The 23,127-nt window shown below is 37.0% G+C and overlaps 1 protein-coding gene across 1 annotated transcript; it reads right to left on the minus strand.

Moving 5' to 3' along the window:
- Positions 1-505: 505 nt before the first annotated feature.
- LOC121407632 lies at positions 506-20,833 on the minus strand. Its single transcript, XM_041598800.1, has 5 exons — positions 20,396-20,833; positions 5,126-5,268; positions 4,558-4,774; positions 3,902-4,027; positions 506-3,470 (listed from the first exon to the last, which is right to left on the minus strand). Exons 1-5 carry the CDS (start codon positions 20,589-20,591, stop codon positions 1,810-1,812), a joined length of 2,343 nt encoding a protein of 780 aa, XP_041454734.1. The 5' UTR covers positions 20,592-20,833; the 3' UTR covers positions 506-1,809.
- Between the last annotated feature and the right edge of the window lie 2,294 nt (positions 20,834-23,127).

Below are 23,127 nucleotides of genomic sequence, written 5' to 3' on the forward strand. Positions count from 1 at the left end.
TTGGATATTAGTATAGAGTAGCACATCCTTGATCTTGTTTGACAAGTATTTCCCATTCTCCAATATAATCCACACTTTCACCATACTTATAATCGGTTTATTTCCAATTCGTCTAATGCCAATTCGTCCAATTGCCAACTCGTCTACTGTCATTTGGTCTACCATTAGTTCGTCTGCTCACCACGTGGTCTACTTTCATTTAGTCTAATGCAATTTCATCTAATAACTAGTTGGTCCAATAGCTATTTGCCCATATACTATTTGGTCTAATTGGACTAAGAGTTAATTGTGCAAAATTAATGAAAATGAAATGGATATGAGACCAAATTATTAGACAAAATGGTCATAGACGAAATGGTGATTAGACGAGGTGATGATTGAACCAAATAGTTGGTTGTTAGACGAAATGTTGATGGTGGTTAGTGGTGAGTGGATGAGATTGCAGTAGACAAATTGGCAATTTTATAATCACACACAACAATATGCAGGAGAAAATGAAATCAAATAATTTAAATTAATAATTTATTTATAAAAATGCTTTCATTCTGATCAGCAGGTATTGCTTATTATAAATCATAATTATTACTGTATGAAGTCATAACACAAATGTTATCATTGTTTCCACTAAATATAAATACATTTATGATAATTAAATCTTTGTCATTTCAGATTAAAGCAGCAACTTTTGACCAGTCTCCAACTCCTCCATATTACCATCGTGTTAGTAACTTTCAGGTCAAAACTTTTTTTTTTGAAATAGTTTTTAAAATCGACAGGAACACACAACAACTCTCTCATTGTAATCAGACATATACAGTGTATAGGCCTAATATAAAAAAAAACATGTACATCTGATTTAGAATTGAATAAGTAAATAAATATAACCAATCGTATAAATTAGACAAAATATCACATTCAAACTTCAATCCAAGGTCAAATGTCTAAAGGGAATTCGCCCAAGTGACAATTTAAAAAAATATCTAAGAAGCAGAGTGGTGAGAGTTTGAACAAAGTGAGAGAAATGATAAATTTCTTATTAAAAAGGGCAAATACTTTATGGAGTTTCTAGCAGGCCAAATGAATAATGTAATTCCATTGTAATGTAGAGAATGCCTTATCTTGCCATTTACCACATCATCAAAACGTCCCCATTGCCTTTGTTAACAATCTTTCGTTGATAAACTTTTGTTAACAATCTTTTGTAAGAACAGTTCTCAGAGTAAAGCATATAAATGGGTCAAATACTATGACTGAAAAGCATATCTCTGCATTAATATGGGTATGCAAACAAAAAATGGTAGAATACGAAAAATAGAATTTACCCAAAAGAATCTGAGCAGTTAATAACCATGACATGAAAATGATCAACTCTCCAGGGGCCATACTATTCTGAAAACTGCCTTAAGACAAAATATATTCTTGTATCCAGGGGAGGATCCAGGATTTTCCAAAGGGGGGGGGGGGGTTCTGGAGGAAAATTTGATAAGCAAAAATAAAAGGTCATACTTGTGTAGGAACGACATATTTCCATTAAAATCATATGCTGTAACTTTCAAAAGGATGGAACACTTGTATGGCTCATGTGTCTGCCTCGATCGAACCAATTCACTCCTAGTTTTGGAGTTATTGAGTTTAAAGTGTCATGCTTACCTAAATAGACACATTCAATTTACCTAAATCTCTTGTTGACTCGGCTAATATTGAGGCCAAGATATACCGTATAGTCACACACAAATCTACTTCCCTACATTGGTTAAAAATCAAACAAAGTCATACATAATCAAAGTCAATTAATGCATTGCTGTGTTGTCATAGATGAGAGACATATGAATATGTCCCACGTTTTTCGTCCCAAAATTTGACGCTGGTAAACCCATGGACAGTAGCTGGTAAAGCAGGTAGATCGTTCTCACCATCGGGACTGTCTAAGGACGCACCCTCGCTAGCTCTGCGAAACCGTTCACGGTTCGATTGCTTGGTGTACGAACGAGTGCCATCAGGTAGAGTTTCAAATTTCTTCAAAATGCTTATAAGTTTCTTTGGCTCTGCATCCTTTGGCTCTTCCTCTACCTTCTGCACTGTGAAACGACTGGGATTTTTCTTTGCAGGTGCTGGCGTTTTATCGCCATCATCTGATTTTACACCAGAATCAATCCCTGTACTTTTTTCTGAGTCATTTTTAAGGCTGCTATCTTTTGAATCAGTTGCTTTATCCTGAAGAGGGTCTTCAACAAGTTGCATGGCGAAGCGGCTCGATGATTGCTTTGAGACAGACGATACTGTTCTTCCAACACCAGCGGAACTTCTCCGATGTGAAGGCACTTGGAGATATCTATTTGCTGGGATATCTCCATCAGGAACATCACTAGCTCTTCTTGCCTCTCCCTTCCTCAGTTCACTCTCATCAACTGAACTGACACTAAATCTGGACGAAGAAGGCGTTGAACTAGATATTTGAATTTGGGGGTGTACTTGGGTTTTGTCTTCAGGAATCCTAGACACGTTAAACCTCGTTCTAGAAGGTGAGGATTTTACCGGAGTGGATGAATCACCCTGTACTGATTTAGACGACATATCTTCAGGAACTGTCTTAACTTTAAAACGGGAAATACCTTTACTGCGACTTTGATCTGAGTTTGATGCCTTGCCTGGGTTTGATTGCAACTGATCTTCAGGAACTGCTTTAACACTAAACCTGGAAGACGTTCCAACCTTCCTAGGGTCAGTCGAAGGATCTCCTCCTGATTGTGAAGGCAATTGATCTTCAGGAATAGATGAAACACTAGATTTAGATGATCGTTTCCTGTATAGACCATGCAAGGAATTTCTAGGCACACCCTTGGACAGATCTTCAGCAGGATCATACAATACTGCCTTTTTGTTCTCATCGCCATCCTCACTAACTACAACGCTTGGAATGTATTCAAAAGATACTCTATGCTCACTTTGAGGGCTTTCAACGTAGTGATTATTGACTCGACCATGGTCGGAATGATTATTATTCTCCCTATCGATAAGATGAATCAATTCGGTAGTGCTATTAATTTTGTCATAACTGTAATTGACGGACTTTTGCATTGCGGCCTGGGGATTTGACCGACGATACCCGGGGTCTGTCCCATTCTCCTGGATCTTTCGAAGTTCTAACTTGAGCTGCCGGGCAAGCTCCCCGCCGGTGATGGTATTGAGGGTAGTATCATAAGGCTGGCTTACTCGTCTATCATACATTTGACTACCCATTAGTGCTTGTCGAAGCTCTGCCTCAAACTCGTCTTCGGTTGGGACCTTGTCCTCTTCCGGCTCCCTGGTTGTTAATTTCTTCACCCTGCGTTTGATTTGTTTGCATGTGTCCCGGGTACAAACAGTTGCGAAGTAGATGGCAAAGATGGCAGTGAAACCGATGGCGAGCCCGATGTAAATAGCTTCATTTTGCTTTATCACCCTATCTCCAAGGTAATATGGAAGCTCATCTGTCAAGTCAAAAAATTTAAAAAATCAGAGCAATTATTTTATCTAACCACCATCAAATACAGACAAAGCTGCCAAATTATAATCTATTGGGTCCACAGAAAAAAGTTCTATTTCAAGGGCGGAAATCTGTCTCCAAAGGAAGGGGGGACCAGAGGCTGGAAAATTTGACAAGCAAAAAAAAAGGTTATCACCCCAAATGTAAGGTAATTTCGACCAAAATAAATTTGACAAGCTAAAAAAAAGGTTATCACCCAATAAGTAAGGTCATCTCATACAAAATACATGTTAATTTTATCTAATAAAATTACTAAGACTTCAGCAAATAGTTGACTTATGGAAGGTCGCATCTAGAGTATGTCTATTTGTGAGCAAGATATATATGATTCTTAGATCAACACCCCTCCCCTAAATAATGGAATAGACCTGTTACCTTCACATCCAATTGTTTCATCAGAGCTATCGCCACAGTGGTTAACCGAGTCACATCGGAGAACAGAAGGTATACAACGACCATTGCTGCATTGGAATCTATCGTAACCTAGACAGAGGGAGATATCTGCAGGGAAGATGAAGAAAAACGTCAAGGTGTAAAAAGAAGTTTTCATTTTATATCAACCATACACTAGGATTCCTGAAATTAAAGATTTGGAATGCAGTGATGCTCAAATAATATTCTATTTTCTGTTTTGTTTGCAAGTGTTTTAAATTTATCATTGCCTCAAACCTTATTCTTCCTGATATTGTGGTTTGTATATTTTGTGTGGTTCATCCATCCATCCTTTATTTCATTCATTCATTCACTCACTCACTCATTCATTCATTCATTCATTCATTCGTTCGTTTGTTCATTCTATTGTTCATTTGTTCATTAATGAATTCATTAATTCATTCAAATATTCATGCCTTCATTAATTTGTTTGTTCTTTTATTGTTCATTCATTCATTCATTATTTACACATTTCCATCTTATATCTTCCATTCTACGTTTATATGTAGAACAGACTGAAAAAACAACAACACATTTTTGCCTAAACAGCCGAATAAGTTTACAGTATATCCTGTTCTTCCCACGCCTCAGTCACCCACCTGCTGGCAGAATGCTTGTGAAAACCCCAGACCAGCCACGCCCATTCCCGATCCCATCAGAGACCAGATGAAGACGGAGAAAGGAGCCCTCAGAAATCACTTCCAAGGGCGACGTCGTGCCACAGATCCGCCTCGTATTGATGTCATTACTGATGTCATCGATCTCAAGGTAGTCATCATTGCAATCTTCATTTGAATTTAACTCACTTTCATGGAGCTGAAAAAGTGTATAAAGATATGTAAAGTTTTGTATAGAACCCAAGAAAGTTCAATATGGATCCTGTGATAGTTTGAAAAATTTTAATCTTGAAAAAAAAAAATAAACACACTAAATTGGATATGAAGCGGCATTAAAAAAATAATTACAGACTGCAATGGGCCAATAGACATATTTCAGAAATACATGTCTATGTTTATGCTCGTTGAATAACTTATCATACTTTACATCTGACACTAAGTTTGGCAGGAAAAAAAAATCAATTTGTTAAAAGTACTTCACAAAAAATTCAAACAATGACATGATATATAAATGATTTTATTACTCATATTTCATTTCTCTTGTACCAACCTGTAAGAACACTCGACCATCGCCAGTGGGTGTTGCTATGGTAACCGTACAGTTGGTATTTGGAGGATAGTAAAGCCCGCCTTGTGAGTAGATGATATCGCCTGCTGAGTGGATAGTTCGTCCGCACTGGTTGATCATATAAACTGAAAGATGAAGAAACAAGGAAATTCATTTAACCCTCTCAGCAGGACGAGAGACAGAGTGTAAGAATGTCTGGGGTGAAAGGGTTGCAATAGACTTAAATCACAGAGATTGATCTAAAAATAGGTCCCTTTACTGTGATTCAGATTCGTGGTTGCGGATGTTCTGTTCTCGGAAACCTACAACAGGTATTCCTCTACCCAGCTAGACAATAAAAACATACAATATATGGAGTCAGTTTAAAGATCAAATTTGATTTAATAGTAGCCTATGCATAGAACTTGAATGTGTGAGTAAACAGGCTAGAAAACGAAATCAATATCAAATTGAATCTTAATATATTGCAACTCTCTTTCAGACATGTCGGATGGAGCGATTTTGCGGGAAAAAAATGCTAAAAACCCCCTTTTCATATTTATAGCATTTGAAGGATTGGATGAACTACCAAATGATAATGGTTTGGATGGTGTCATTTTCAAGACTTATTTTGGGGCGATTTTTTCAAATCTCATTTTTAACACATGAGTCTTTGGCGCGCCAGGGGGAATATAGTTAGTGGTGTGTGGCCAGACAGACGGCTGTTTGAGAGGGATTGCATGAATGACTCATGGTGTGTCGAAAGTTTGTAAGTTTACACTCTTCCCCTGAGAGTGCTTTGTGCAGTGGCATTGAAATATCACGGACAAGATATCAGCTAATCATACATCCATAATGATATAACCGTGATTTTGTTTGAAACAAATCAAAACTCCGTTTTATTCTTGCTGATTGATAGAGTAAAATGAATACATAAAGTGAAAATGAAAGTTGAACAGTTTTATATATGAAACTAAATTCATCAAAATAATTCTGGTTATTATTAAAAAGTATATGCATAGGCGGCGGAAGCGGGGGGGGGGGGGACAGGTCTCCCCCTAAATTTGAGGTGGGGGGACGGTCCCCCTAAAATTTTTGTTGAGACCCTTTTTTGTCAATTTTTTCCTGCGTCCCCCTAAAATTCAAGTAGACCCCCTGAATTTGTCTGAATTTGTTGTGGTCCCCCTAAAAATTTCGCTTGATAGATAACCTTTTTTTCCTTGTCAAAAAATTTGCTAACCAAACTTTCAGGTGGACCCCCCTAAATGTTTTGCCTTCCGCCGCCAATGAGTATAAGTAATATTACCCCCGCAATCATATTGTCAAGTTAGTAAGGTTCTTTTCGCATAGAACAAAATATTGAAATACATGCACTTCGACTGCATGTGCTTAGTTTTGCAAAGTGCAGTGGAAATTGTTGACAGTGGAATAACCACAAGCAACATTCACAAGTCAAAACAATATCATATTCTCATTGAAGTCACTCCTCCTGCAGATCTACTACAATGTTTTATATTCTATTTAATGAAGGGGGGAGACAAGATATCATGTTTTTGTTTTGTGTAATTTATGCTTATGATTTATTTTAATTTATCTATTCTTTGTATGTTTTTGTATGTTACTATGCTATGTAAACATGTATAATTCAGCCACTCAGCTGCCAATCATGTATTATCAATAAACCATTTGTATTCTAATTCATTCTATTCTATCATGGAGTGGGGTGAAACAAATTTCTCCTAAAACACCGTTGATTTAGCTTCAAACAAACTTAATCACTCCATCCCTCTGCTTTGTGTTTTTTCTACATAATCCTTGAGCTATATCTCGAGTTACTTCTAGTAAGATTTCAAGTTTTCAATATACAGTATATATGACGTCATTACGATCGACCCCAACCCGAGAATTGATATGGCCATTCCAGAAGAATCTACGAAAATGATGACTCATCCCCACATTGGGGAATCCCGCTACTCTCACTCTAATTATCCATCCGATCTTTATTACAAAGCAATTTCTGTTTCCTAAATTTTGATCACCCTCCTCTTTCAATTTCCACATCCGTTGTGACTAAATGCCATGAAAAGGGCGGTGTCCCTCGCTGAGCCAACGCGGGGTTCTCATGCCAATGTTCAAGAATTTGCATTTCCCATTCATGTACCTAGTGCGACAGCTTTTTTATCTAATCAACTTCGATGAATGAGAAAACAATATAACAATATTTCTTAGAAAAAATAATTATTCAATTAAATCTTTTCTGAAAAGACAAAATGTTTATATACTCAAAACGATGTTCATATAATTTACAAAAGTCCCCATTGTGATAATGCCTTCCACATAATATTTATCAATATCCATGAACAGATGATTGGTTCATCTTCAACAAATAGCAGTGGCGTACTGATGGAGGGGGGGGGGGCTGAAGGCGCTTGTCCTACCCGCCCCCAAAAAATAAAATCAGGACAAAGAAAACAAAAAGAGAAAAGGAAAGAGAGAAGGGTGAAATATGAAACTATCTTCTGAATTTTATGTCAAAATCTTTCACAAAATTTGATTTTTGTAATAAAAAAGTCGAACATTTTGCCCGATGCGCCATAATCATCTGGGCCCCCTCAAAATGTTTGGCTCATTACACCACTGATAAATAGTTCGTGATTATCCGAGAATTCATAAAGAGACTTTACGATTCCGAACGGAAACCTTCCCGACAACGATTAGGAGACCGAATACTCCTTTTGCGCTCGCGAGAACCTATAAGATATATTCCGATCAGACTCAGAGTCTAGTTTCTGAATGAATATATCCCACACTCTGACTGAATCAGATGACACGACAAAAGAAAATTAAAAATTAAAACCCCATAACGACTCATTCATCAAAATAGTTAAAATATTTTCATTCATATTATTTATAGGTAAGAATTGACTCAGTTTGAACAATAAGCTTTGCTTTCGGAAGCGAACCGCATCCCATACTAGTATCCCTTAGTTGGATCATGGACCATGGTTTGATCATGTACATTATCCTGACTATCATTTCAACCACGGGAAACAATCGGCTCTTCTTCAAACTGATCAATGCTCCGCAGGAAAAAAGAAATTAATCGCAAAGACGGATATCTGGATGATGTAAGATTGTCGGAGATCCATCAAACGTTTATAGGCATTCAAAAAAGTCATTGTTTCATGTCTCATTTCTGGATATTTGCACTGTGATGAAAATTAATGATGCACTTCCATGAACTTTCACAATCAAGAATTATTTACAAAGATATGTAGAATTTTCAGATTTTTTTTTCATTCCAAATTTATTTAGTGAGTAATGAAAATATTTTGCAAATTAAGAAAAATTTAATTTCCGCTTGGGATGGTTAAGAAAAAAAACAAAAACGGAATGGGAAGTTAAAACAGGTTTTTATCTTCATCCTTAACAGATCGCAAATATATTACTTTTCAGTGTTTCAGCTTCTTTCTTTTTTGTATTTATTGAGTATAACGCATTTACAATATATTTGAAAAGATCTTCACTGAGAAGTTCGGATCAGCGCTGGTGGGGGAGAGGCAGGGGCGGTTGTATTTGTTGGCAGTATATCGTAACCCACTTATTATGCTATATCAGAAGAATACATCCGTTCTCCTCTTTGACTTCACTTTCTCTGAATTTCATTTCGCTGATATGACAACGACATTTCCCCAGTGACGTCGTATCCCCCATGTGATGGCGTTCTTTGGACTTGCACATACGGGTTTCATCAAGAAGCCTTCAACGGGAAAGTGAATGCCAGCAATGTTAGGGACTGAATGTATGGATTGATCTCTCAAGAATGTATTCGATGAAGGGGGCATAGAAAGGGGTCGTCGGTTTCAAGCTGAACATTACGTCAGCATCACAACGATGGAGTTGTGATTGGAGTGGTGTTTTTATTTTGATGATGCGTATGCACTGGCCTGTAATCAGTGCTGGCGAATTATAAAATGGGTGGACCTAACTTTTGGAAATCAAACTGATGATCACAATTTCGTTTGCAGGATCGACTGTTCAATATAAAGAGGATGAATCAATCTCTGAGAATGATGTCCATGGAAAACTGGTGGTTTTGCCCTTGATAATGATGATGGGGATGATAAGGATGATGGTGATGGGTCAACATGGCGGTGATGATTATAATGATGATGGTGCTGATGACTGATGATGATGATGAAGACTGATGATGCCGTGGTGATGATAATGATGGTGATGATGATGGTGATGTTTGTGGTAATGATTCATTATGATGATGAATGTGATGATGATGTTGATGGTGGTGGTAATGATGACGACGACGATGATGCTATTGATGGTGACGATGTTGGTATTGATGGTGATGGTAATAATGTTGGTGATGGAGATGATGGTAGTGACGAGAATGATGGAAGCGATGGTGATGTGGTGATGATCTGATGATAACGATGATGATGATGCTGTTGCTGCTGCTGCTGATGATGATGATGATAATGATGTTGGTGAAGATGATAATATTGCTTTTGATGATCATCATGACGTCGACAATAATAATGGTGATGATGAATAGGATGATTTATTTCAACGATGTTCGTGGAAATGATGAAGACTTTTTCAAATGAAGTTAATGATTAAGATAAGATTATAAATCATTTTATTACAGTGTACTTTTGAAATATGACAGTTACTCTACAAAGAAAAAAAAATCTTCCTCACTATGTAGTATTGCGTCGATACACCTTGATCGATTTCAATCACCAACGTACTATGTTCGAATACATTACATGTATTACGAGGGGCCAAAGACACAACACCACAACCGGGGCATTTCCCCGACACAACAGAGAAGTGATACAAACCAATATTAATTATACATACGAAGAGGAACGATTGGGAGGAAGGTTGTAAAGATTAATTGAATATATTCCTGTAGGTATTGTTTTACCAGGGGAGACAGGGGGACAGGGGCGCGACCGAACTCTCTTAAAATGTAGGTAGTGAAAACAAACAGAACAAAGCATGATGGGGAAAAGGGGAAAATTAAAGGAAGTAAAGAAAAGTATGAAAGAGTGCCGGTTAAACAAACCTAATTGGAGAAGAATGGCATCGCCTTCAAGTCGTCCTGCCTTTACCCCTACCAAGGAGGTGATATCTCCTTGCCCCAACGCCCGTCAAAATATACTGCCATCCCCCGCCCGTCCTGGGTTTTGTTTGGTAGTCGTTTGTGTTGATGGTGGTGGTAGTGGTAATAGACTTGCTCTCCCCTACCCCACACCTGTCTCGCCCCACCCCCTCTATCTCTCTCTCTCTCCCCAACCCCCTCTCTCTCTGTATCCAAGAGAGCTATGACATAAAGAACTATCAATTAATTGATCCTCGACAAATTATCTCTGACGGTCACGGCTGTAGACCTTTCATCATCATGGTGATGTATGTATTGTACATACGAGTGATACGGATTTCTGGTGATACATGCACGCGATTGATATGAAGATAAACTGGGGGTGGGAGTGACTGCTCATAAAAGATTTCGAACACTCGGTATATAGCAAGTTAAAATAAAAACAAACGAGTAAGTTATTGCATACACGACTGAACCTAATGGGAAAACGATGAGGTGATCGATATGCAGGACACAAACAAAAATGATGAAATCATCATTGTATCATGGTCTTCGTCGTCGTCATTTTACGAGTGACATTCAAATAAACGTCATCATTATCCATGCATGATTTCACCACACCCAGGGCCCCGTATCACAAAGGTTAGCGATTAATCGCTTATTTTAAATAACAATTCTGATTGGTTCCTGGTCAGTCTACTGAGAAAAATGCGCATGCATGCAAAGATGATCTCAATAATTTCATTTAGCGATTGATCGCTAAGCTTTGTGGTACGGGGTCTAGGACTCCGTAACAAAACAAAACAAAACATAAAGCATAACGATTGATCGTACGCTTGATTTTGACAATTGATTATATAGTCAATGCAATCAATCGTTAAAAAATATTCTACTATCATTGATAAGCTTTGTGTTCCTGGCTCCAGGTCCTGTTCCATTCTCTTCATCACTCTACACCCTGTCCTTTATAGCACTTGCCAGCAGGGTAAATGAAGACGAAAATCGGGGGGGGGGTGTGAATTTTTTTTAATAGTGCATAATTTCTGGTAAAATTGCGAGCAAAGCGGACGAGCAATATTTTATTGTGTCTGAATTTAAACAATATCAACGGGGATACTTACATGTATTAAATACAAATGTCATAATCAAGATTAGGTGTATTCAGTGGGATGAGATGTAAATTATGTAAACACAATGATGCTACAACATTTCCCGCTGATGATTTATTTCTATTTTATTTTCTATTTATTTACTTATTTATTTATTTATTTATTCATCTATTTTATTTTTTTTATTTTTTATTCATTTTTATTATTATTTTTTTTTTGGGGGGGGTCTCCTGTCCCTCCATATCCATAAAATATTTTTCCATATTCTTTCTTAGTCCTATATACTGTAATCTCGTTATACAAGATGAGATTCATATACGATGTCCATAAACCCGAAAGCTGGGTAAGTGGCTTGATGCACTTCCAACATCGCATAAAAGGTCAATGGCACAGCATAAATTGAAAGCATTTTAATAACGGATTGTGCTTTAGCGTAGGAAGGAGGCGAGTGTGTATGAGTATTAAAAAACACAAAAAAAGAACGACATTGTTTCTTATTCTTTCAAACCTATCTACGCATCATGCCTCTGTCATTTGTTTTAATGTTCAGTATAAAGAAAAAAATAAAAATCGCAAAATATGAACACAAGGAAATTGAAACAAAAAGGAAAACAAAACTTATTCATCTGCGATCTGCGATAGAATAGGGAAAAGTTTCATATCACTCTATGAAACAAATCGAAACTGAAAATGTCAGATGTCCTAAATATAACGTACAATATACGATTACACTTTTCGCGACATAATTCGTGTCAAACATTAATCCGCCTAAGTCTATAAAAAACCTCTTCTATTTATTATTTATGATGCCACAAAGTGATGACGTATGTTGTCACAAATTCGCAGTCTTGTTTTCAATCTTCAAAACCAGATGACGTCATTTTGTTGCATAAATGATAATATATCACTAAATTCACCAATAAAATCTGGAAGGTGTTAGAGGTCCCCTAAATTTAGAATAAACTTAAGTAGCATCCTCCTTGCACACCTCTTTCACAAAAATTGTACCTCGACTTTTTCTTTCATGCTAGAACAGTGATGGTGCCGTGGTCCAATATAAACATGAAAAGGGTTCAAAGCCCGGCGTTGCATGTACCCTCGAGACAAAATTTTGACGCTACGGACATTACATTTTATGGACATTACAGATTTGTCCACTTTAATTCTTTAAAGCCTCAGTCATACAGGTCTATTTCCAATTCGTCTAATGCCAATTCGTCCAATTGCCATCCCGTCGACTACAATTTGGTCTACCATCAGTTCGTCCACTGACCACATGGTCCACTTTCATTTAGTCTAATGCCATTCCGTCCACTAACCAGTTGGCCAATAACCATTTACTCCATATATACTAATTGGACTAAAGTGTTCATTGTGCAAATTAAATGTTAATGAAATGGATATTAATTAGACCACCTGGTACCTGCTATGATACGAAACGGTCATAGCTGAAATGGTGATCAGTTATGCACAACCTTCTAGATACAGATTAGAATTTTTATACGCACAGATACGCACACGCCACTTGACCTTTAAAATGATAAAAATGTTATCAACATGATTATTGTTTATATGCAAAACCGTCAGTGGATGAAATAATCGTCACCCCGAGTCCAGACACAGTATAGACGCACGTAATACAAATATAAGTATATAAAATCGAAGGCGAGATAAGAACATCATTGAAACTTTGCAACCATTATGGTAGTCAGCGAGAATACAGACGTGGTTTAGAAAAATATATATATTAGAAGAAATTTCTCTTTTTTATCCCCCACGTCTACCTCCTCACTCCTTAATTTTCTGCTCTTTATTCTTATTCCTACTGTTAGCTACCTTCGAAAAAAGGATGGTTGTCCCCCCCCCCCCATGTGCTGAATTTCCCCCTGCATCGTCTCTCAAATCATGGAAGAGTCGACCGAAAAATTATATGTGGCTGTTACACGAAGCGTATGCATGGAATACAAGGAATGCAGCACTATAAAATAGTTTTAAACCTTGTCTTCAATATTTGAAGCTCTTCTACAGGAAATCCTCACAACCAAAGCTCATTCTGAAAGCAGAATAATCATGATAATAAACAACGATCAATCACATGAATGCTTGCATCATGTGATATGTGATAGTCTTCGTCAATCGCGTGCACACTTTCTAATGATTCCCCAGTCACACAAGGGCATGCAATCAACCACAGGTTCCTCTCCACGCATTCATCATGTTCATTTTTTTGTTTTAAATCATATTTATTTCTTCTTCATATCACATGTAAAAAATATATATAACATGACATTATTAAAACATAATTGTTTCAAGTTTACACATAAACATTTTAACATGGTAAGAAAAGGAATATATATGAATTTCAAATGTAAACTTAGAATTAATCTGCTCACATTTCTTTAACAACTTATGTCATGAAGACATTTTTATACCAAACGATTAATATACAATATCAGATCATTGGTGCTCCAAATTGGTTTCATTTCTTAATTTGCATTATTTTAATGGCGTAAGGAGTCAACAATTTTGAGGGGGGTGGGGCAAGAGTTTTAAAGAGATGCGAGCAAGCGACTTCATATTTTGATCTAAGTTTTCACCCCCCCACCCAAATTTTTTTTTTGTTGATAGATTTTGACTTAATATGCAGAAAATAATAACATTTCACCCCTTTCCCATCTCTCTCTCTCTCTCACTCTCTCTCCCTCTCCTTGGTCGTGATGGGGGGGGGGAGGGTGGCCCTCAAGCCCCCACCCCTCTGTTATGCAGAGAATAAAATTAAAAAACGGAATTTTAAACCGACCCTTCATGTCCTCAGCCGAGACAAACCAAGGACCGACTTATTGACTTAAAAGTCACAACCGACGTCATACTGTCCAATATCGACTTCAATTGAACCTTATATCAACCCAATTAACATCATTAACAAGCTATTCCATGTATTTGGTGGTAATATCATGTTGTGTAAAGGTTTCATATCGATTTTGTTGGTATGACTTGGGTATTAAGAGGACTCGTCTGATGATAACAAGGCAAGCCTGATTCACGGTCGAGCATCCTACTACTTGAATAATGAAAAATAAACAAAGCAACCTTCTTTTGGTGACAATAATTTGTCAATTTGGTCATGGCGGAGAAGAGGGTATCCCTCTAAATAACGTGTAACCAAAAAGGGCCGATATAAAAAAATCTCCATATTGACAAGTCAAGTTTGATTGCTACCATTTTACATTTCTTTCTAATAAATGCTAATAATTACACATTTGAAAAAGCCATTGCATTAAATTATTCAAATAATCAAATGAACGGTTTGGGGGATCGATTAAAAACGACCACATTTTCAAGAATGCTTGATTTGTACTTGAATATAAATACAGTTTCGTAATGTAAGATACCACAACTTAAACATTCATATTTATATACCACTTTGAAAAAAAGGGACGAGGTAATAAGTCTGTGTTCGGTGCTCTGAATTTGACAACCGTTAGTCAGTATAATAAAATCATAAAACTATGAATAATTTAATTTTAATGGAAAATATTTTCAATGGGCGATGAGACCTGCGATATTATGGTGGCTTCCAATCTGATAGAAGGACATGCCTTTAATTTCGTTTGATTATTCTCAGTCGTGCAATGAAAATTGCAAGTTTGTCACTGTTTTAATATGGCATGACTGCATTTAATATTTGAATCAAAAGACTTAAGCTATGATTGATACAATACGATTACTGAAAATAAATTGTACCTATTATATCGGTCAATATTGGCAAATGATTGATGTTTGATTTTCATCTCCCTTGCATATTTCGATCATGGCAGTGCAGTTCTTTGCCCTTTTATCTGTTTATAATCCGTTTGTTAATCGACGTTATATGAAAGTATAATGGTTGGCGGCTCATTAACGGCCTCATGTGGGTGGAGATATACAACCAAGTCCTTGTTAGTAAATATACCATGATTGAAGGGGCGGACCCAGTAAAGGAAACTGTTGATTTCATATTTTGATGCGATTTTTAGGAGTTACTGAACAAACGTTGTATGTTCATCTTGGGTTTTACCGACTATAAGCGTCATGATTAATTAAATAACATTTTTAACAGGCAAGCATGTTGTTAATATGCCAGTATTATTTATTTCCATTTCATGAATATAATTCCAAATAGGGACATATTTTACTACTGTAGTCTATAAGGCTTACTCTTGTTCTTGCTATCAAGTTGTCACATTTTACATACATATGCTTTTGTATACATATTCGTATAACAATATCTACAATATCTACATGTAATATACTGGCATATAATTCCTCTGGGTGTAATGGGTTCAGGTGTGAATATAAATTTGAGAATATTTCCCCACTCTATTTATTGTCTGTTTAATTTTGTATTTATATTACTAGATTATAATGAATTTCTATATTTTAATATTGACTAACCTGTTCAAAATTGCATTAATAACTCGTTTACTTGCGCAAAAAATTAATATATAATACTTCAACTTTGTATTGATTACTGAATTTTGTATTTATTGCACTGGTGTTTAATTGGCATTTCCTTTTGAACGATTTGTGGCAAATTATGATTAATCTATTCACTACTTTCAACGGACCCAACATTGTCATCATATCAAAATTTTAGATCTACGAGGTCTAATACATGTATCATTTTAAATTTGTATCTTTTTTATATGTATATATATGTGAACCATTTGTAAACACATTTTTTTCAGCCATTGGCTGCCAAATGTGTATTGTTTTTGGAATTAATAAATAAACCATGAATATATGCGGGAGCCCGATAAGGTTTATTTATTAGGTTTATTTAACTTAAAAGTAAGGGGGACAATTTAGCACCCCATCCTGGGGAAAGCACACATCATTTTGTAAAAGGGGTGCCCCACCCTTATGCCCTCTGATGATTCCGTGCATGCTTGATTTTCTCTTGATTCACGAGGCATATGGAGACACAGACATGACAGAAGAAGTGAAGACTGACGAGATCTAATTCTTTGTGCGGGTGGTTCATTTCGCGCGTCATTGTGCTTCCATTAGGGCATTTTAGCAACCACATCGCAGACGCTTTCTATAACGCAGATAATCTTATATCATAAGTCCTTGATAACAAAGCAGCCTTTGTCGAAAATCGGTGAATCAAAACTGCAGTGTTGTCCTGGACTCTGGGAAAACGACACATTTGCAATGTTTCGTTCGGTCCGAATCTTCCGACGATGTGCTGTCCCGGGCCACCAACTTTCGACAATGACCTCTGATCTGTCCACTGGAATTTGACGGGCACTTTCAATAGATTGTCAACACAAAAAGTGTCTGTGAAGTGGTGCTAAAATACGCTATTATAATCACCGCGAGAGTATGTGACAATACAACAAAACCAAACAATAGCAAAAATATTGAATATCACCATACATGTACAATGAGCAGGCATCTGTAAGATGACGATTTTAATATGAATTTGATTTAACAATGTCTCTCGTGATAAAGACATCGCGTGATAAATACGACAGCTGGAACAGAGCAGGGATCACAACTGAATGAGAAATATTGACACCCTTTTGTTTCAAGTGTCGGTTATTATCATTGAGCCCGAGAATCATTGTAAGAAATAAAAACATTTTATGATCATCATCTGCTCCCTGTCTGTGAACATACCCAGCGTTGTTCAGATGAAAATATTATTTCAGGTATAACTTCCTGTCGAAATGAAATGTTTTCTCATAAAATATAAAACTATAGCTTCAATTTCCTGTGACAATGTGGAAGGATGTGACAGTAATGATAAAGACATGGAAGTCTCTTGGTCGAGTGAATTGTATCGTTTTATCGTGTTTTTTTTTTCTTTCCATTTTGATTTAAGCACATAAAAAATTATTGTGATCTCGTGTCGTTTAACATCAACTCAAACGTTCTGCTCTTCTCACACTTAAGGCAACCGCACACCTTACGATTGGTCTGCGACTCAATTTTGGAATACGTAAAACAGTAGAATTTGATGCTAATATTGAGACTTGGAATATCTTACTCTGTAATGTTCTAAATCATCGTACGAATACCTCTGTCCAAATCTGTGACTATGCTATCATCCTTTTTAGAATAAAAGCAAATTTAATATCTAGTCGTAATGACGTCATAGCAGTCGTACGATCGATCGATTGGCTACGATTTGAAACTAATTTGGCCTTTACTCCAAAATAAAGGCTTGCAATCATTCAAAATGGTTATATTATTATTCTTTCAGTTAATTTTAACCTCAAATGAAATATGTTCCATTCACATTTTCAGAAAATGAGTAAAATGCGATTTGTTACAAAATCGGATCGGGAACAGTCGTAAGGTGTGCGGTGGCCTTAAGAGTTGTCAAATTCAATTCATGTCGGGTCAGTAGGCAAATGGTAGGGGCTTGCCTTTCTGACATTGGCTAGCCCAATCAGATATTCCTAAATCCTCGTGCGGAACGCTACAGGACTCCGTGTTCTTGATTTTCATGACATGATTCGGACAAAATAGCATTGGTTCTGTGATCAGAGGGTGGCGATACAGCCTCCATTCTGGAAACATTTGAAAGCCTCCTCCTAAGAGTCCCTTTACAGGCTATTAAAATAGTGTTCACACCGCCCGAGCGTTGTTGGAGCGGTCGTGGAGCGGTAGGGAAAGAGGGCCGAATTTCGCTCACAAAATTGGGGGAAAATCGAAAAAAAAAAAAAACAATCGAAATCGAAATGGTGAACGGTAGCGAGCGGTGGTGATTTTTTTCTCTCCGCTCCACGACCGCTCCAACAATGCTCGGGCGGTGTGACCATGCCTTTAGCGGTGCACCACTGAAGCCGGCGTTGCTTTAGCGATGACACCTCCATACCAACGCCAAACCAAGGAGTTAACTCCTTGGCCAAACTAAAGTTCATCACCGCAATGGCTCGCTGCTTCAAAACCCGACACCGTTCCAGCAATCACGTGTACGCTCGTAAAACGCATACAACCGCTTTACCAAAGTTTGTGCAACGTTTAATCACCGCAGCGGTGGTCCAGCTTTCAAGATTTCTGCGTTGGCCTAGTGTACCATGGCGTCCACGATCTTGCGTCTATCGGTGCCAAACTTTGACTGGGTGTTGTTGGAGAAAATGCGATTTCGCCCAATCTTCATCTTTAATAATTATGCTCCACATTTTTATACTTATATCAAAATACAGGATGAACTCTCCTTGTACATAAAACAGACAAATGCATTAATATATCTAAAATAACGGGCGAATTTCAAAGGGTGTACTTTTTTACAACAAAATTTTGACAAGCAAAAAAAAAGGGGGGTTCACTAACAAATCGAGGTCATTTTGCTCCAGAAAAAAATTAGACTTAAGCAAAAAAAGGGTCTTTATTTGCATATGCATGACATATTCCCTTAAATAATATTTCGTGTGCTTCACAAAAAGGGGTGGGGGCACTGGCCTGATATGCCCCCACCTGGGTCTGCCAATGCAAGCTTCTATAAGTAAATGGTGTAAAACGTAGTGCTGCAGCCTTAACGATGAAAATGAACATTAAAGATATACATTCAAAGACTAGAAGAGCTTCAAGGTCACGTCCACCACAGCAAAAAAAAACTATTTGAATAAAACAAGATAGAAAAAAAGCATAACAGTGAAAGTTGCCTCATAATCGGAACATAATTTATGAAATTTGAAAATTTCGCGTACATGTACCAGTATTATTATTGTTATATGCAAAATAGAGAACCGATGATATCGTCTACACACCATGCTCACTATTTCCTTTCTCCTTTCATTATATGAAATATTGCATTTTCCCTTATTCAAATATGAAACAAGGTAGGATTCCTCCCTGGACATGTGACATTACCAATATTGGATCAATTGTGATTCAATGAATGACTTCCTCATTGTCAGATCTACGAACATTTAAATATGCTATTAAGGGGAAGTTCACCCTGACAAAACGTTTATTGTAAAAATTACAGAAAAACATAATGAAAAATATTGGCGAAGGTTGGAGGAAAATCCATCAAAGAATAAAAAAAGTTATCAGAATTTTAATCATTTGATTTGTGTCGTCATTATGCGATCAACTTGCCTACTGATCGTATCGTTGACCCCCCCCCCCCCATGAAATGTCATCTTCTCAAAATTGAAAATGGTTTTTATTGTACCTTCAGTATATCAATGAACAAATGATTTTGCACCACTTTGATGGATTTTCTTCAAACCTTTACCAATATATTTTATTGTTGATTTTTGCTATTTTTACAACAAGGTTTTCGCCTGAACTTCCCATTTTACGCATCCGAAATGCCATGGTAACGCATTCTCAATGACGACTACATACATGTTACAGCAGCTACAAACTATATAGAGCTGACCCCTTCTTCTTACTTCCATTCTTAAATTGGTTCGATGTCCATCAAAATGCAAGACGAGCGCAAAGTCCAAACAAAAAGTGTTTATTTGACGTAATAGTACAATACACTCTGTACCAACTTGGTAAACATCCCTTGTACAAATCAAGTGATTAGTGTCTCGAGGACGAGGTCCTGATCTATGGCCCAGAATACAGCTTGAATATTGCATATATTAATATCAAGCAAAACGGACTGCGTACTTTTAAAAACACCAAAAGAGATTTACATTAATCATCCAATAATGTGTAATATTTCGAATTACCAGATTTACCTCCCCAAGTCGCCGACGCTAAGCATGCATGGGAGCTGGAAAAGGACTACTTCATCGTTATTACTACATAGTCTAATAATATCCGTGGCAAAAAGCATAACACTTAAAATAACACAAGAGCATTCAACTAGAGATAGATAAATGGATTAATGCATCAACGAAATGTTGCTGATATCGCATTTTTGAGATTTTCTTTAGTCGCCACGCACCGTGAATAGTACAATACTACAGTAAATAGTGAACACTGCATAGCTAGGGTAATAGTACTACTACTAGTCATTGCATGTGTAAAAAAAAGTCAAACCAAAGCAATATTGACTACCTGGACGTAAATATTTTTGATAATTACCTGTCGCCTGGATCTTTTGGGGAAACACGAACAATATCATGAAACCAATGAACAGAAATCGTAGCCACCGAGGCATTGAAGACCATGGCCGCCGTGCCTGGTCCGAGGGAAAACCACTGCTGCTACTGCTGCTGCTACACTGGTGGGCATATCGGTGCTTCGGACACAAACCTCTCCTCCGGCTCTCCATGTGCATACATGCATTCTTGTAAGAATGAACAGGCGATTGTCTGTTGTCAGTTCGACAAACTTTTTTAAAAAAGAGACATGCAACTTTGTTGTTCAAATCATAGGTTGTTATATCCAAATACACGTTCCAATCAGGATCATTTCACAAGAACTCAGCACGTGAAAACGTCACAATGCCCAGCTTGATAGACTGCGGAACAATTTACTCGAACGCACAAAGACCCATATTTCAATTCTCAATGCAATCACAAATGAACGCAGACGACCAGCTGTATGCGGGTATGTAAGTAAACATAAAACTTAGTCTAACAAAAAAGCCAGTTTAACGTGATCATTTTTAGGATTGGTGCCTCAACCCCTGGCCTCAATTGCCTCTTAATTTGTACTTAAAAATGATTCCAAATTTTGGCACCAGAAAATGAGATGGTTGATAACAGATCGATGGAGCTATTGAAATTTTTTCTTTAAGAATTTTTTTTTTATGAAAGTCACAATTTTGAAATTAGTTGTCTGAGACGTAGCCTAGATGAGAGTTTCTCAAGGTGGACGAAATCCCGTACGCGGAATCGTGAATCGTCTGGAGGATTTATATTGTATGTCAAGTTCATTCATTGAATGGCATAGGCGGCTATTACGGAGGGGGGGGGGGTTGCCTTTAGGGTATTACACGAAATTATCGCGAAATCGTATGTGTGAGGGGGGGAGGGGTTGTTGACTGGTGAAATTAAAAAAAATCGATAAACAAGACTAATAAGAGATTCTTTCACAATCTTCGGGTTGCTTGCTCATGCATATATTTTATTTCAATCTATTCTTTTTCTTGATAAATTCTAAGTAATTAAAAGTAAAGTCAAGTTTTGGATTTTAATTATTGAAGTTAATTGATTTTGAGAGTGACCTTTGAACTACTAGTAATCAAACATGGTCGTTTAGCTCATTATCTTTTCCCCACCAACAATCCTAAAGGCTCTCAATTCTTGCTTGCTCTCTTTCTCATCTTGACCCCTCCAATTTGTTCACATTGTTCTCCTCTCAATTGACCCGTATGGTCGGAATAGACCAGTTCGTAGTTCCTTCACGGGCAATGTTGGTCGAATGACCTTTAATTCCCTTCATTATGATAGGAAGATTTCAAAGCGAGATATTATGTAAGCATATCTCACATAGCAGGATGAAGAAATCGAATAGACCAGAATAGCACATCAATGAACACTCTAATCCCATTTGCCTTACTGTAATCCTCATTATTTTTATTTCGAAAAAGAATTAATGCAAATAATATATTGACAACTTTTACACGAGTACAAGATTTATTTTTTAAGGTTTCCCTTCTAATCTCAGTAAAACAGACTGTTAATAAAATTGATACAGAAGTGAAATCAAGAAGGAATATATTGTATGTTTAAATTTATTCATGCACCTCTGTCCACAATGAAAAATAAAATGCAAACCTTTCACTATCATGATGTTCATTAAATCGGAGAGTAGATAGTTCAATGTGAATATTCTGCAATTTGTGTCACAGTGCCCTCTTTCGTCTGTAGGCAACACATGCAACTTGGAGAGAAAAATAATTAGAGATGTGAGGAAAGGGAGAAAGACGAAGGGGGGGGGGGTAAAATAGCATGTGTGTGTGTGTGTATGAGAGAGAGAGAGAGAGAGAGAGACGGACATACAAACACGGAGGGGAGGGAGATTTCTTTTTTTTCGGGGGGGGGGCGAAGTGAAGCTGGTAGGATCAACAAAGTAAGATATTTCAGTGATCGAGGACCTACAAAATATTGCAAATTTCGAAATAGTACCCTTTTAAAGAATAAGTAAGTTAACGCGAAATGGATTTTCAAAAAGAGAGAATTTTTTCTAGTGATGTTGAAAAGTAAAATTTAGAAATAAAACATGAAAAAACAAAGTATAAAGTACGATAATGATCATACAAAAGAATATAAAACGTAATTTTATTTCAATTTTTCAAAACACAAATATTCAAATTTTCAGCGGCTATTGGAAGAGAAACTTTAAATAATAATTATATTACAGACAAACAGACGAACTACTCTTCTGAATGAAACGCAATACCCCTTCAAGAAACGAAGTATTTTTGCACTGAAATTAATCCTCTTCAAAATATCACAGTGATAGATTGTCCAGGCCAGTGGCATATTTTGAATGAAATATGAAACACTTTTGACCTCCTTGTTTTGCCAAGTGTATTTGAGGAATTCTTTGCCAGTGACCGCGGAAAAAATGAATAAAAAGGCCAGCCCCTGAATTCGGGTCGTTGCTTCGGGGGCTCCAGCGGGCTGGCAAACACAAATGGGAATCTCATAAACATGTCAAGCAAAGCAACGATCAAGGCATCACGTGGAATATCAATGCATTATCAGAGATACAAATTTATTCTGAAGGATAAAAGATTCTCTACGCTACTATTTACCTTATTCCTGCTCTCTTCGATAAGATGCAATACCGAGCCCACACATGCCCAGCAATAGTTTGTATACATATTTAAGAAAACATATTTACAAAAACAATTTTAAGCATCA

This window comes from Lytechinus variegatus, chromosome 2, assembly GCF_018143015.1.
Source record: "Lytechinus variegatus isolate NC3 chromosome 2, Lvar_3.0, whole genome shotgun sequence".
Classification (NCBI taxonomy): domain Eukaryota; kingdom Metazoa; phylum Echinodermata; class Echinoidea; order Temnopleuroida; family Toxopneustidae; genus Lytechinus; species Lytechinus variegatus.